Source organism: Stegostoma tigrinum, chromosome 24, assembly GCF_030684315.1.
Source record: "Stegostoma tigrinum isolate sSteTig4 chromosome 24, sSteTig4.hap1, whole genome shotgun sequence".
NCBI lineage: Eukaryota > Metazoa > Chordata > Chondrichthyes > Orectolobiformes > Stegostomatidae > Stegostoma > Stegostoma tigrinum.
Window position 1 is genome coordinate 15686658 of NC_081377.1, and position 17652 is coordinate 15704309.

A 17652-nucleotide genomic window follows, 5' to 3' on the forward strand; every position below is an offset into this window, starting at 1 on the left:
AGAGTTCAGCTAGGCAGATGAGGGTGTCAGTGGAGGGGGACTGGTTGGGCCTGTGGGACAGGAAGAAGCGGATGGCCTTTAATGCAGGTGTATAGAGACTGGACAACCCTATGGTAAAGATGAGGTGTTGGGGACCGTGGAATTGGAAGTTTTGGAGGAGGTGGAGGGCACGGGTGGTGTCATGGACATAGGTAGGGAGTCCTGGACCGGGGGGAGAAAATGGAGTCAAGATAAGTGGAGATAAGCTCGGTGGGGCAGGAGCAGGCAGAGACAATGGGTCGACCAGGGCAGTCAGGTTTGTGGATTTTGGGAAGGAAATAGAAGCGGGTGGTGCGGGGTTGGGGAACAATGAGGTTGGTGGCTGTGGGTGGGAGGTCACCTGAGGTGATGAGGCTGTCAATGGTTTTGTAGTCAGGGTGGGATCATGATCAAGAGGGCGGTAAGAGGAGGTGTTGGAGAGCTGGCCTCGGAGATGTAGAGGTCAGTGCGCCATACTACAACTGCGCCTCCCTTGTTTACGGGTTTTATGGTGAGGTTGGAATGGGAGTGGAGGGCTACATGTTCTGTGGGGACAGGTTGTAGTGGGTGAGAGGGGTGGAGAGGTTGAGGCAATTAATGTCACGGAGGCAGTTGGAGATGAAGAGGTCGATGGAGGTTAGGAGGCCTTGGGGTGGTGTCCGGGAGGAGGGGTTGTGTTGGAGGTGGGAGAAGGGGTCAGTAGAGGGAGGGTTAGGCTCATGATTAAAAAAGTAAGCATGGAGGATGAGGCAGTGTAAAAACTGTTGTGTGTCCAAATGTGACCAGTATTCGTTGATGTGCAAGTGGAGGAGGACAAAGGTGAGCCCTTTACTGAGGTCTGACCATTCATCCTCAGTGAGGGGGAGATCTGGGGGGAGATGATGAAGATTTGGCAGGGCTGAATGCTCCTGTGTCCTCTGGAGTTTCTGGCTGTGGAGGCGATGGGCGGAGCGACGTTAGTGTCGGTGGTAGGCGGAGTTCTGATGGTGGTGGGTGGAGTTGCGTCAGCAATGGACAGAACAGGGTAGGTGGCGGCCGCAGCGCTGTTGGCAGGTGCGTCCTCAGTGTCTGTGGTGTGGGCCTTGGAAATGGGGGCAGTGGCATCAGCTACGGTGGTGATGCCGTTCGCCGTCCCAGAAGTGGTATACCCGGCGGCAGAGGATGTGACATCATCCATGGTCAATGGTGGCGGACACAGTGAGGCAGGTCCTGGGTACGGTTGGGGATCTGGGTCATGGAGGAAGCCTGTTGTGGGTGGCAGGCACCAGTAACTTTACTGTACTTGCAGTTTTTAGTGTCCAATAAAGCCGAGTAGAATTGTGAGTTCTGATCAATTGAGATGTGCAGCCACCAGCATTAATCCCAACAGTGAGAAGTGAATCACAGAATACACGTTGATTCTGAAAGTCCAGAATCTTCTGTACGGTAACTTTTATTTCTACTTCAGACGAATCTTTCTCACAATCTCAAATTTGAAGAAGTACTTAACAAACTTGGCTTTTCAACTCCACAATCTCAAGGCCCTGTATTCTAAACTTAAACCACTTCATCATTGTTTTACAAATAACCCCATCTGTTTCCAAGCCTAGTCACATTTTACACAGTGGGCCAAGACATTTTCCTTTATCTTTTTAAGTATAAAATCCAACATGTGTGATGAATTCCACTGCATGTTTACTCAACATGAACCTAATAAAGATAAAGTGAAATATTAAATGACCCTCCTATAATTATGGACATGCTTTTATCTGTCAGGTTTCTACAAAAAGGAAGAACATCACCTTCTTCTTGAACTCGAGACAATCCGTGGTCCTGTTGAAATGTTTGTGCACAAGTTTAAGAATGACAATCTGGCTCTGGACGGCTATGTAAGTAGTGTTGGATGTCTTGCATCTTTCAGTTTCCAAATGTCACAGTTAAATCTTACAGCCAAGTAGCTCAAATGCTTGAGACGTGTTGGTCAGAAAAATAGCCAAGTGTCATTCACTTAGGAAATTAATAGTGCTGTGTTTCAACACCATAGCGCACTTATGGTCTCCGGAAATTGAACACATAGAATATGACAGTGTTACTTTAATTAAGGCCCAAAATCTCAGTGTATCTAAATCTACTTGATGCCTCCCTAGTATTTCGGACAAAATTCTCTTGAGATATTTCAGACAACTTTAATTTTGCAGCTCAGTGTCAAATTGATTCACATATTTAGGAAAAGGTCGGCAATTATTGGAACCATGATGGGATTCCAAGGATGGAAAACATGCAAAGTAAAATCATGAGGGCAGAAGTTTTCCAAATGCCAGTGCTTTTAATTGTGGTTCAGAATATGTACCATACTTGTACTGTATCTGTATGTGGCCCAATAGTGAATAGAGTATGTTAGGTTCCCACACGGATACCAATTCCAGATAAAGAGTAATATGGTTGACTCTTAACTGTCCTCTGAAATAGCCCCAACAAGGCACTCCGATTAAAGGACAATTTAAGATGGGAGCAGTAAATGCTGGTCCAGCTTATAATGCCTAAATTCCATGCACTATAAACAAGGACTCAAACTGTATATCTGGTGAAACTCATAATCTTTAAGAATAAAAAGAATCTTCTCCATTGGCATGTGTGAGAGGATGTGTACATTTCTTGCTATTGGTACTCTTGGAAAGCAAATGTTCAAAGTCTAACAAAAAGTTGTTTGCACTAGATCCTGGGATTTATAATCCTATGTTCCATCATACCTGGGCAAATACTACAATTTGAACTGGAGTCATTTACTTTATTCTAGTTTCCCAACATATCCCTATATCCTTATGAGAGGCCTTTGTTTCTCCCTTTGCAAACGTTTATTCATCGCTTTTAAATAGTATTTTAGTCCCTGTCTCAATTGTGACTTATTTTCAAAAAACATGGTCGAGTCCTCCTGTGTGAAAACAATCGTCCGCAGAAGCTCAGCGAATAGCATTCTCACCTTTTGGGTCCGACAATTTTGATATAAACGTCCCAGTCCAGATCTTTCAATCCAATATAGTGCTGAGACAGTGTTGCAGTGTTGGTGTCTCATCTTTCTGATGAGATTTTAAACCAAGGTCCTATCTGTGTAGTGACACAAAGTCTATACTCACGGGAGAGAACGTTAACAGGTCATATTAAATATAAGAGATTCTGCAGAAAACTTACAGTCTCAAGCTCTGTTAACATGTAGTTCGGCATCACTATGACATCTGTTAATGGAAGAGTATTTAAAGACATGCACACAACTCTGTTCATCAAAGAAGTGTTCTACTTAGGAATAACATTATTAGCTTCTGTGATTTCCTCCATTGCAGTAAAGTGTAGCACACATCTTCCCTTTAATTCAACCCCCAAAGCTGAATGGAGGATGGTCTAAGTCTTTTTCTCCTTAACCATATTATAGACCTCCCAGGAGTCAGAACACATGCTTCCTTTTATCCAATTTAAAATCAGTTTTCTTGTCATTATCCATAATACCCACATTTCAGAATTCATCTTGCAGGTCTGACAATCAAATGATTTGAAGTTCTGCCAAAGGCATGCCACATTCTCCAGGAAGAGTGTTTCTTGCCCCTCTGTGTTCTCTGTTGCTGGACACCTGCACATTGCTGTGTCTGTGTTTAATTTTCTATGCTGCTTCGGCTGCAACTGTAACATGATCTCTCTCTTTGCACTTACAAGCCCCTATTGAGAAACTACCAGTGGGGTTCCTTAATAGCATCAATTGTGCCCAATTTCTTTATACACTTGCTACAGATGAAGATTTTGAGTGCCCTCTTCTTTCCCATTTCCATAAATACTTTTGATTTACTGGAGTGTTTTTGCTCACTTCAGCTGACAGACTGACAGTTTCTTTTGCTCTGCCACATTCTAAACTGTCTGTATCCTCACACTTTTTATGAGCTTCCATGCAAGGTTTCCCTTACTTCCCTTTGGTGTCTAGGGAGTACTTGTTACTTACTGCTCCTTGTCACAACTGAGCCCCTCTTCAGGTATTTCCCCTCTTCAGGTATTTCCCCTCTTCAGGTATTTCCCCTCTTCAGGTATTTCCCCTCTTCTGGATTGCTGGGCTGGTCTCATGGTTTCCCTGTAACACTGCACTGTCAATGGGCTTTACTTCAGGCTTTGTGCTGTTCACCTGTGATTCTGTAGGCCTGGTATAGTTAAATAAGGTCAGTATGGATTTCTAAAGGGGCAATTTTGTTTGACTTGTTGGAGTTTTTTTTTATGAAGAGGTAACAGAAAGGCTTGCTGAGGGTAATCATGTCAATGTGGTATGCATGAATTTCCAGAAGGTATTTGATGCAGTCCCACACAACAAACCTGAGAAGAAAGTTACTGGTCACAATGTAAAAGGTACAGGAGCAAGATAGATACAAAGTTACCTCAGTGATAGGAAACAGTGTAATGGTCAATGAATATTTTTCAGGCTGGAGGAACCTTTGTAGTAGAGCTCCCCAATGGCTGTGATGGAGTTTTTCATGACTTATTAAATATCTGGATCTTCATGTGCTCGGGACAATTGTAAAGTTTGCAAATGACATGACATGAATCTTGAACTGTGAGGAGATTAATCTCAAACTTTAGAAAGATATCGACAAGCTGGTGGAGTGGGCAGATAGTTATTAGACGAGTTCCAATACAGAGAATTGTGAGGTGATGTACTTTGGAAGGAAGAGCATTGAAAGGCAATGTTAAAAAGTGGTACAATTCTAAAGGGACAGTAGGACCTGGAGATAAATGCACACAGATCAGTGAACATGCCAGGACAGGTGGAGAGAATAGATAATAACATATGGAATGGAGAGAAGGTCTTACCAGGAAAGGTTGAGAGAGCTAGGGCGTTTCTCTGTAGAATGATGAAGGATGAGAGGTGGCTTGATAGAGGTGTACAAAATGATCAGTGGTATAGATAGAGCAGACAGCCAGAGATCTTTTTCCTAGGATGGAGGTAGCTGTTACGAGGGGCCATAGTTTTAAAGTGATAGTTTCTTTACTCATTGAGTGGTCAGGGTGTGGAATGCATTGCCGGACAGAATAGTGAAATTGGCCTCATTAGAGGCATTTAAGCAGCTATTAGACAGGTATATGGATGATAGTATAAAGTAGGGGTGGAGGTCAGGTAGACCTTAGGTTTAGGGTAAACGTGTGGCACAACATCGTGGGCTGAAGGGCCTGTACTGTTCTATATATTCTATATACATATACAGTGCCCTCAGCTTTATTAATAGATGCATAGAATATTAGATCTAGGAGATGACGCTGAATTTGTGTAAGAAATTTGTGAGACCGCAGCTGGAGTATTGTGTGCATTTTTAAGGCATCCACAGCGTGAGAAAGATGTGAATGCACTGGAGAGTGGAGAGGAATGACTCCAGGAATGTGAAGCTTCAGTTACGACAATAGATTCAACAAATTGGTACTGTGCTCCTTGAAAGAGGAGGAAGCTGACAGCAGATTTGATAAGGGTCTTTTTAAAATCACGAGTAGGCTCGATACTGTAGACAGGGAGAAGCTGTTCCTGCTCATAAGGGAACAAGAAGGCATAGATTTAAAATGATGTACAAAAAAAAGTAAAGTGAGGGGGAAAAAAGATCTTTTCGCACAGCAAGCAGTTAGAGTGTGGAATATGTTGGAAGCAGGTTTAATTGAAGCATTCAAAAGATCATTGGATGATTGTTTGGACAGAAATGTGGTGCAAGGGTATAGAGGAGAAAGCAGGAGTTTGGCACTCAGTGATGATACTCGTTTGAAGAGCTAGTGCAGGCACAATGGGCTGAAAGGCTTCCTCCTGCACCATCATGCTTCTGCGATTCATGAAAATGACATTCTGTAAAAAAGCTTTAAATATACCTGTTCGTGTACACATGCCTGTAACAAACATTTAACTGTAAGTATGCTCTCAAAGGCTAGTAAATGGACACAATTAGCAAAATGTACCACACTGTTTGATCTAAGGATGCATTCAGCTTTGTGGGAATAGTCAGCTTCTATAGCATAAGGGGTTAATTCGAGTTGTGCAATATGCTAATCAGACTTTCCACATTGTAACAAGAAGTGATGTGCTGTCACATGATATCACCCTCCTCTTGTAACCTGATGAGAAGATATAACCCACAGTATGAAGGTATTTTCAAATAAAGTTACCTCAGTCGACTCTATTGATGCTCTATATTAGCATAACAACAATTCCAGGAGTATTGTAGATTCCAGTGCAATGCCTTTTAAATCAACACAACAAAATGTTGATTTGTGTGGGACATAAATGTACTTCAAATGAGTATATTTTTTGCACTAGTTCGGTTGATCTCAAGTAAACAGCACAACCTAATGGAATCATAGAGAAACAGTCACTAGAAATATAATGAACTGTTCTTGGGACAGAGGCTGTTCTCAGTTTAATGCTTACTACCATTGAGACTCATTAATGGTTTGAGGGGGTTATTTTTATTATGTACTCCATAGAATACTGATCCCACATGCACATATGGTCCAGGAATGAACATATTTTCGGTTCATCCATTGACATTGATTGCAGACCCACAGCAATGTGGCTGATTCATAGCTGTCATCTGAAAACTGCCCGAGCAAGCCATTCAGATCAAGTGGCAATTAAAGATGGGCACAAATGCAGACCCAAACAGTGTCAGTCACATCCCAGGACCAAACAAATAAAAAAACCTCAAGGTGTCCATGAAGTGAAATTCATAATCTGCAAGAATATAAATGGTTTTCAGTTGACATGCATGAAAGAATTAATGTTGAATCACTGAATGTTGCTATTGAGCTATTTATCATTGGCCAAAGGCCAACACAGCAATTTTCCAAGCCCTCGACCTGATTTGAGTCTTTTAGTTACATCATTTGTGACATGGGCATTGCCTGAAATGGACAAATGTTTGGAACCCTAGAAAGTGGACCTGGATTAGGGCTGCAAATGATGGTACAAATGGAAATCCTGCTCCCGTGAGGACTGATTTGCTGAAAATGAATTCACAGCCATTATCCCCAGTTATCCTGTGTACAGTGGATTTTTGCAAGATTGTTGACCTCCTTGGTTATCTCACAGGTTTCAGCAGAGGCTTCAGGCAGCACATTCGTGTACCAAGGATTTGTGCAAGGCAAAGACTTCGGACAGTTTGGTCTCCAAAGAATAGGTAATTTTTTTTTTTTGCTTCTCAACTAAGAGATTTCATCATTCTGAATCATTCACCTAATGTTACACTTTGTAACGGATTTATCAATGCCACCAGTCATGAAGAATACTTTTTGTCTCTAGGAGATAATTTCATTGGATCTTAAATTCCATAGTACTTAAGTTCAGCAGAAGGAAATATCACCATCTATTTCAGTCCTGAATGCTATTCTGCTGTACTGATCACCTGCTAAAAACACAACAGCAAATCACAAGTATCTCTGGGAATTTGAGGCCAGAAGAGGTTATATTCTGACTTCTCATTCTGACAGGGATCCTTGATCACCAGGAATATCAGACATTCACAAATGATGCTCCAACCATTAGTTTTAAATGGTTAGAAAAATCACTCACAATATATGCCCAAACCGTTGATCCATGCTCTCAAAAAGCACTGCCCCAGCCAAGAACTCAAAGCAGGGGGAAAATAATGCCTCAGTAGTGTTTACTTAAATGGAATGTGATAGATAGCTAAGAGCAGAAGAACTGACAGTGATAATAATACATCTCTTCAATGGGAATTTGTGTGATCTGCTCTGTCAACTACTCCTGCAGACTTTGAAACAGATAGTGTCCCACAATATAATCCTGTAATCCATGGTATCAATTTCAAAACCAATAGGATTAACTCACTTGGTTTATTGTGAGCAGCCATCTCTAATCATAATCAGGAGAATCATAATCTTCCACTCAGACGAAGTCCATTTACAAGGTAAGGAAGCACAGTGAGGAAATCTACTAGTCAAGGCTGATTCACAAAGGAGTGACCTGTGAGATTCCTGAAGATGATAGTGCCAAAGAATTCCTGGCAATCAAATTAGCCACAGCAAGTTAATTTGGCTGTGATTATTTTTTCACTTCTGTCCAGAAAAACCACCTGCATGTGGAACGAATTGGCTTCGCTTGTGTCAGCCAGGCCTCAATAAGCAGCACTATCACCTCTGAGTCAATGTTGTTGGTTCAAGTCCCACTTCTTTAAGCATTAATTTAAATTGAAGCCTGAACTTTCAATCCCAGCTCCACAAACCTGATATCCGGTGCCCTGGATGTTTTCAACCCTTGATCCAGGAAGAGGGTATAATGGGACTCATCCCCTCTCCTGTAAAAATGACTGGGCCAAGTGCAGGGGCAGTACTTGTAGATTCGGATCAACAATGATATTTTGTCTAAGACAGAATCTTTCTCTTGTCCAGTATTCTCTAACAGTTAGTAGATCAGTATTCTGTTAAGAGATATTATCATCACTCTATTGTAGCACATGACCTAAGGGTATAGCTTGATGTTGGCCTGCACACAGATGTGCCTGGAAATCTAATTTTTGCATATATCACTGAGCTGAAATAAATGTTGGTTGGATCTTTCAATAGCACTTTATCAACACTTTTAGTTTCTCATTTTCCCAGGAAAAAGCAGGTAAAAATATGCATCATCTGTATCTTAGTGAAAATAATTCCAAACGTATAGGAGGTATAGTTAATAAATTTGTAGATGACACTAACATTGGTGGTGCATTGGACACTGAAGAAGGTAAGCTTAAATTACAACGGGACCTTTATCTGATGGCCAGTGGACCGATATTGGGCAGATGGAGTTTAAGCCAGCTAAATGTATGGTGCTACATTTTGGCAGAGCAAATCAGGGTAAGGCTTATACACTTAATGGTGAGTCCTTGGGAGTGCTGCTGAACATAGGGACCTTGGAGTGCAGATTCATTTGTCATTGAAAGTGGAGTCACAGGTAGACTGGGTAGTGAAGAAGGCATTTGGTATGCTTGGTCAGTATATTGATCATAGGAGTTGGGAGGTCATGTTACGACCATACAGGACATTAGTTATGCCACTTCTGGATTACTGCATTCAATTCTGGTCTCCCTGCTATGTTGTGAAAAAATGTTGTGAAACTTGAAAGGGTTCAGAAAGATTTACAGGAATGTTGCCAGGGTTGGAGGATTTGAACTAAAGAGAGAGGTTGAATTGGCTGGAACTATGTTCCCCAGAGCGTCAGAGGCTGAGGGGTGACTTTATAGAGGTAATAAAATAATGAGGGGCATTGTTAGGGTGAACAGCCATGATCTTTCTCCCTGAGTAAGGGAGTTTAAAACTAGAGGTTTAAGGTGAGACGGAAAAGATTTAAAAGCGACCTGCATGCATGGAATGAACTGCCAGAGGAATTGGTGGAGGCTGGTGTAATTACAGTAATTAAATGGCACCTGGATGGATTTATGAAGAGGAATGGTTTAGAGGGATGTGTGCCAAATGCTGGCAAATGGGACTAGATTAATTTAGGATAGGTCAGTAGGGATGTCTCAGTCCGACGGGTCTGTTTCCTTCCTGCACATCTTTAGACTCTAAATTGAAGGCTTCCTTCAGCCATACAAAACTTGAGGATGAACACTTTTTATGCACTTTTTAGACAAAATGCTTAACCGAGACTTGCATCTGACCTCTCAAGTGAATGCCAAAGATGACATGGCATTATTTAGAGAAGATCAGGGGCATTATCCCTGGTGTCTTAGCCACAAACAATAGTGAAGCAGTAGAGTTGTTCCTTATCGCATTGCTGTTTGTGGGAGTTTACTGGGCACAAATTAACTGCCACATTACAACAGTGACTACTCTTGAAGTGTATGTCATTGGTCAGAAAGCATCTTGGAATAGCCAATTGCCATAAAAGGTCCTTATTCAAAGTTTGCACATTGTAAGGTGTAGCCTAGAATAATCCATCATGGAGACTAAAATCATGAGAAATGGATGATTTTCTTTTTCTCTGCAGAAAGTAAAATAGATTACAACTCCAGTGACATGCCCATCAAAAAAATTTGTGTATGATCGGAAATGCAAGCTTTGTGGTGTAAATTAATTGTGTTCTTTCCATGAAACAAAAACCTGTGGAGTGAAATTAAAAAAAGAAAGCAAATACGAGAAATTCTCAGCAATTGGGAGTATTTGTGGAAACTTTTAAAAAAAAGTGAATATTTCAGGTTGATAACCGTCTGTCAATTATGATACAGATGCTACATTTATGACAACAAATGAGTGGTTAGTTTTACAATCTGCTTGTTCTGAAGAAAGGTCACTGAGGTCGAAATATTTAACTTCGTATTCTGTCCACTGCTGCCAGACCTGCTGAGTTTCTCCAGCAATTTTTGATTTTGTTCATTTCTGATCTCCAGCATCTGTGGTTCTTTGTTTTATTTTTACACTTTGCTTGATTTGATTTTAAAAGAAACCAGGGCAATACAAAGCAGGCTAATAAATCTCTACCTGTGCTCATCCAGCTTCACACCATGTTATTTCAGATTCTCCAGCATCGGCAGTTCCTACTATCTGTATTAACTCTCTACCACCTATTTTGCACTCGCCTCTAAAACACCTTTTATTCCCTCTTAAAAGTGGTACCTGACAAACCTACCATTTCTATTTGGAAAATTCTTGCTAAATAATTTCTACTTCACATTTAGCATTCCACACCTAATCATTGCTCCTGACATATTGAATCAGAATTTGCTGTGAATATAATAGTAAAACAAATGGCCCTCATGCATGAACTATACAGCAATTTGAGAGGAGATTGAATACATCCTTTTCTATAACAATAAAAGACTCCTCTGAGTTGTGTTGATCAACCATAAGGTATGAAAAATGCATTTCACCATTCACACAGTCACTGAAATGCACCAAATCTTATGAAATTGTTGTATTTCTAGAATAGATTTGAACTAAACATCTCACAAGTAAACCTAATCGTTAGGACCTGTAGTACCCTGTTAGCAATGCAGTGTTTGCTCATGACTGCCTTTCAACCACTTTAGTCCCAAAAGATAATTTTAAAGCATGGAGTCTCATTCCTTGCTTTTCAGGAATCTTTTTCAGAGTGTCCTTTTTGTCTCATTTTTCTGTTCCGTTAAGTTCAATTTGTTTCCTTTTATTTCTTTTCCTGATCTGATTCAACATTGAATTCACCCATGCTAATTCACCCCTTTTTCTTTGACAGTTTAGTTTCCAATATTTCAATTTATTTTATGTAGCAGATATCTATTCAGTTGCCCTGTATCTCCAAGCCCTCTATATTCTGGTTTCCTTTGTTCTGCTGTTATCTGCTTGCACTTTTGGAAAATCTAAGGGCAAAAAATTGCTTTGATCTGAAGGATGCTGGGGCAAATCTAACTAATGACAAATGCTGGCATCGTAAAACCCACCCTGCTATTCTAGAAAGATCAACTTGATTAATAGATAAGTAGACCTCCATTAGGACAGCACCTGCCTTGTGAAGTTAGGGTGTAGGTAACTGCAGCAAGAAATATGCATGAAATGTTTTACACAGTTTAGCACAAAATAAAGTATGGCAAGTTGATGTCAGTGACTGGTCACAGCTATCAATTTGTTCACAACATAACCTCTGACTTTGGGTATCATTTTCACTTGGTTGACAAACAGCCAGATGGAGAGCCATGAATTGGTGATACAACCATGAAGAAATGAGTTGGCTCTAGCAGTGCCCATATGAGTTGGCTGCAGCTTCAAGCCTATCCCCTTTATTACAAAGGTTGCTGCACTATGAACCAGAGGGCAGCCACCCTCTTAACCATTTCCATTCAGTGGCCATTAAAGAGGCTGAGGGGTTGGTCTACACTGACACATGTTTCAATGTAAGTGCTCGCACATACTCATTTCTTTCTGTTTGTTTGTAGTTGTCACCTCTTATTGCAGGTACTTCAGTCTTGCCGTACATGGCTAGGCTTTGTAGCGCCACTTCACTTTTTCCAGAAGTTTTCTAGATTTTTTAACACGACCTTTCAGCATTACAATCCTTTGTAAGTTGCATTTAACATGCAGTTTAACTTTACATTGCCAGTCCCACTGCACTCCATCTATCCATGTGAATCTGTGCCTAAGGCTGCAAAAAGTTATTGAACCCATGTAATTTGATTATGGCTTAAACATTCCTATTTCGGGGAGATTTATACAAGTTCTTAACTAAGTAGAAGTGACATGTACCTATCCATGAAAAATGGCTCATATATCTCTGAAATGAATGACGTAAACTGGTTTTCTGTTGTCAGTGATATGCATGTGCTTGGCTGATTTATGGTAGGTAATGCTGAAAATACTCACTGGTCTAACACCATCTGTGGAGAATGAAACAGGAGTGACCAGGCAGAACCTTCTGCTCTTAGAAGACGCTCATATTGCACTGGGGTCATTTCTAGGTCCTGTCCCTGACGATGCCTGTATTCTGCCCCCAGTCCCTGACATAGAACATAGAACATTACAGCACAGTACAGGCCCTTCGGCCCTCGATGTTGTGCCGACCTGTCATACCAATCTCAAGCCCATCTAACCCACACTATTCCATGTACGTCCATATGCTTATCCAATGACGACTTAAATGTACCTCATTGGTCGCCTGTATTCTGTCTCCAGTCCCTGATGACGCCTGTATTCTGCCCCAGTCCCTGACGACGCCTGTATTCTGCCCAACTGAACAATCTTCTCGGAGGCAACGAATGAACTGGCCATGTATGAATTCACTGTCCAATAAAAGAGAATGGATGAGAAAACTAATCAGAGGATCCACGAGTGACTGCCTCATCAGGAGAGTAGGTCTTGCTGAAGCACATCGGAAGCAGCAAAGCCCCTCCAAAATGCAGGCACTATTGTCACATAATCATAATCGCAGAGATTTACAGCATAGAAAGAGGCCCTTCAGCCCATCATGTTCACAGTTCTGAAAAAGGGTCAATGGACTAAAAACTGAGCTTTCCTTTCTGTTAACAGAAGCTGCCAGACCTGCTGAGTTTCTCTAGCAGTTTCTGTTGCCGTTTCAAACATCCTGGTGATTCTGCTCTTCATCCTTTCTCTACGGAATCACATCCTTCTCATGGTGTCGTGACCAGAACTGCACAGTTCTCTAGCTCTGACCTAACTCACATCTTATACAGCTCTGTCATAATTTCCCTGCTCTTGTATTCAATGACTCAACTTATAAAAACGAATATCCCATTTGCTTTCTTAACCTTACCCATCTGTCCTGATATTTTAAAAACCCATGAAAATGCGTACTGATGTCCCTTTGACTGAAAGAACATCACAGAAACATGGCCTTCATATTAAAACTGTCTTCACTTACTGCATCCATATCCTCCTTCCTATTCATGGATTCTTGCAGGTGCTTCTTGAAAGTTGCAATTGTGTCTGCTTCCACCACCTCCAGATGCTCACCATTCTTTGTGTGGGAAAACTGCCTCACACATCTCTTTTAAACTTGCCCTACTAATTGACCCCTCCACCCTGGGAAATGCCTCATACTTTCCACTCTATCCATGCCATTCACAATCTTATAAGCTTCTATCAGGTCACCCCTCAACCTCCTGCGCTCCAGTGAAAACTATCCAACCTTTCTTTATCGCTAAAATCCCCCACAGCACGCAACATCCTGGCCAACCTTTTCTGTACACTCGCCAAATCATTCACATCCTTCTGGTAGGATGGTGACCAGAATTGTACAGAATGTTCTATAAAGCTGCAGCATAACTTGCCTATCCTTATACTCAATGCCCCTTCCAATGAAGGTAAGCATGTCATGGGCCTTTTTTACTACCTTATCTACCTGTGCTGCCACTTATGTGATCTGTGAACCTGAACACCCAGATCCCTCTGCATATCAACACTTCTGAGTGTTCTGCCATTTACTGTATAATTTCCAGCTGTGCTTAACCTTCCAAAGTGCATCATCTCTCATTTGTTTATGATAAAACTCCATCAGCCATTTTTCTGCCCATGTCTCTAACTGATCTATATCCTGCTGTATCCTCAAACAATCCTCCTCATTATCTGCATCTCCAACAATCTTTGTATCATCCACAAATTTACTGATTAGACGAACCATGTTTTCCTCCAAATCATTTATGTCAATAATGAACAGCAGAGGCCCCAGGACTGATCCTTGTGTAACTCCACTAGTCACAGCACTCCGTTGCATAAAGCATTCTTTCACCGCTACCCTCTGTCTCCTGTGACTAAGCCAGTTCTCTACCCATTTTGTGGAGGTGCTAGTATTGGACTAGTTTGGACAAAGTGTTCATTTCGGCAGCTCACACCTGATACCGGTCACCCTTTGTATCAATCTGCCATTAGAGATTTTGTTGAAGGCTTTTCTGAAGCCCACGTAGACAACAACAGCTTTTTCCTTGTCAATCATCTTTGTCTCCTCAAAAAATTCGATCAAGTTAGTGAGGCATGACCTCACCTGCACAGAACCATGCTGTCTATCGCTAATTAGTCCATTTGCATCTAAAAGCATACAGGTCTTGACCCTGAGAATCTTTTGCAATAACTTCGCTACCACTGACGTGAGGCTCACAGGCCTGTAATTTCCAGGATTATCCCTGCTATCCTTCTTAAATAATGAGACAGTATTGGTTATTCTCTTGCTCGCTGGGACCCTCTGTGGCCAGACAGAATACAAAGATATCTGTCAATTCTCCAGCAATTTGTTCCCTTGCCTCCCTTAGTATTCTTGGATAGATTCCATCAGGATTGAGGAGCTTATCTACATTAATACTTTGTAAGATGCCCAACACCTCTTCCTTTTTGGTAGCAACTTGATTTAGAAATTCAACATTCCTTTCCCTGAGATCATCCTCCAGCAATCCCTTCTCTTTGGTGAATACCGACACAAAGTATTCGTTCAGGACCTCACCGACCTCCTCTCACTCCACACATATATTGCCTTCTTTGTCTTTGAGTTGGCCAACCATTTCCCTGGCTAACATTTTGCTTTATTTATATATATTATAGAAAGCTTTGATATTCTCCTTAATCCTGTTTCATAGCAACTTTTCATGACTCCTTTTAACCCTTCTAACTCCTCCTTAAAGTTATTTCCACTTTCCTTATTTCAAAGACTTCTTCAGTTCCCATCATCCTTGACTTTACGTGTACTTCCTTTTTCCTTCTGACCAAGATCATAATATCCCTGGTCATCCAAGGTTCACGTAACTTGCCATACCTATCCTTCATTCTCAGAGGAACATGCTACTTCATGCCACAGGAGATTCCAGCACTGCCTGCTTAGACCTCCTGCCTGTGGAGTCTGAGTCAGCAGTGTGACTGCCTGTCAATATGTGCTATCCACAATACTCTCCGCCTCGTGAATCCTCCACAGTGTCCCCACTCCAACACCAAAACACAGGCTTCCATGAGCTGCTGGAGACACTTTCTGCACACATATTGCACTGGAAATGTGCCAAGCTTCCCACATTGAGCAGGAGGAGGAGACGACTATTTGGAGCTGTCCTACCATGTATTAACTCTTTCACTTAATCAACCTTTACAATGTCAAATACTTTGAAAACGAACTTGAAGCTCCTTTGCACTTCCTGAGGTAGTGCCATTCAGTTTGTACTCCCATGCATCACCTCACTTATTTCAACATTAAATTCAAATTACCATTAGTCTGCCCTCTGACCAACCTGTTCGTGTCATCCTGTAGTCAAAGGCTTTCCTCGTCACTAATATTTAACACTAATAATTTTTGTGTCATCCTTGAATTTACTGATCAAATCTTCGACATTCATATTTGGATCGTTAATGTGCACGGCCAGCAGCAAAAGACACGGCATCAGTCTCTGCAGTACCCTGCTGGATACAGCATTCCATTCAGAAAAACAACCTTTGACCATCACCACCTGTTTCTTGCCACAAAGGCAGTTTTGGATCCACATTGCCAAATTGCCTTATATCCTTTCTTACCCTGCCTCCCATGTGGACCATTCTCTCCCAAAGTCATATGGAAATGTAAAAACAAGAAAAAGCTCTTTGACCATCATTATGAAAGGGGAATGCTCTTCATAGATCATAGATTCCTACAGTGTAGAAACAGGCCGTTTGGCCCAATGAGTTCACATCAACCCTCAGAGCATCCCACCCCACCAACCCCCAACACACCTAATCTACACATCCCTGAACACCACGGGCAATTTAACATGGCCAATCCACCTAACCTGCACATCTTTGGACTGTGGGAGGAAACTGGAGCACCCAGAGAAAACCCATGCAGACACAGAGAGAGAGAAAATGTGCAAACTCCATACAGACAGTCACTTAATGGTGGAAGTGAACCTGGATCTCTAGTGCTGTGAGGTAGCAGTGCTAACCACTGAGCCACGATGCAGCCCCTAAATAGAACATAGAACATAGAACATTACAGCACAGTACAGGCCCTTTGGCCCTCGATGTTGTGCCGACCTGTCATACCGACCTCAAGCCCATCTAACCTGCACTATTCCATGTACGTCCATATGCTTATCCAATGACGACTTAAATGTACCTAAAGTTGGCGAATCTACTACCGTTGCAGGCAAAGCGTTCCATTTCCTTACTACTCTCTGAGTAAAGAAACTACCTCTGACATCTGTCCGATATCTTTCACCCCTCAATTTAAAGCTATGCCCCCTCATGCTCGCCGTCACCATCCAAGGCAAAAGGCTCTCCCTATCCACCCTATCTAACCCTCTACTTATTTTATATGTTTCAATTAAGTCACCTCTCAACCTTCTTCTCTCTAATGAAAACAGCCTCAAGTCCCTCAGCCTTTCCTCGTAAGACCTTCCCTCCATACCAGGCAACATCCTCGTAAATCTCCTCTGCACCCTTTCCAAAGCTTCCACATCCTTCTTATAATGCGGTGACCAGAACTGTACACAAGAGTTTTGTACAGCTTCACCATAACCACTTGGTTCTGGAACTCGATCCCTCTATTAATAAAAGCTAAAACACTGTATGCCTTCTTAACTGCCCTGTAAATAGGTGGCCTGTGACCACACCATTGATTTGTGATTCCTGCCGCTTCATAAGAGAAGGTATTAATGATGGCATCAATAGCTTCCTTGCTTCCCTGAGGAGGCTGTCAGCAAATCTGTGCTGTGCTGAGGGTTTAGAGCATTTAAAAAGAATAGGGAGGGGGGGGAAAAGAGGAGGGGGTGTAGCACTACTAATCAGAGAGGGTATCACAGCTACAGAAGCTTCCATTGTCGAGGAAGATCTGCCTACTGAGTCAGTATGGGTGGAAGTTAGGAACAGCAAGGGAGTAGTCACCTCGTTAGGGGTTTACTACAGGCCCCCCAATAGCAGCAGGGAGATTGAAGAAAGCATAGGTCAGCAGATTTTGGAAAAGTGCGGACGTAGTAGGGTTGTTGTAATGGGTGACTTTAACTTTCCCAATATTGATTGGAACCTCCTTCGAGCAGAAGATTTGAATGGAGCTGTTTTTGTAAGGTGTGTTCAGGACGGTTTCCTAACTCAGTACGTTGAGAGGCCATTCTAGACTTGGTGCTTGGAAACGAGCCGGGGCAGGTATCAGATCTTGTGGTGGGAGAGCATTTTGGTGATAGTGACCATAACTGCCTCACATTCTACATAGCTATGGAGACGGAG

At 41.9% G+C, this 17652-nt stretch overlaps 1 protein-coding gene across 1 annotated transcript in view; it reads left to right on the forward strand.

Moving 5' to 3' along the window:
• Positions 1 to 17652, forward strand: part of csmd2 (CUB and Sushi multiple domains 2) — a 1700996-nt gene that overhangs the window by 1656154 nt on the left and 27190 nt on the right. Inside the window, exons 67-68 of the mRNA XM_048558072.2 lie at positions 1774 to 1886; positions 7091 to 7178. Of these exons, the coding sequence (XP_048414029.2) occupies positions 1774 to 1886; positions 7091 to 7178 (201 nt within the window). The remainder of the gene's footprint in view (positions 1 to 1773; positions 1887 to 7090; positions 7179 to 17652) is intronic.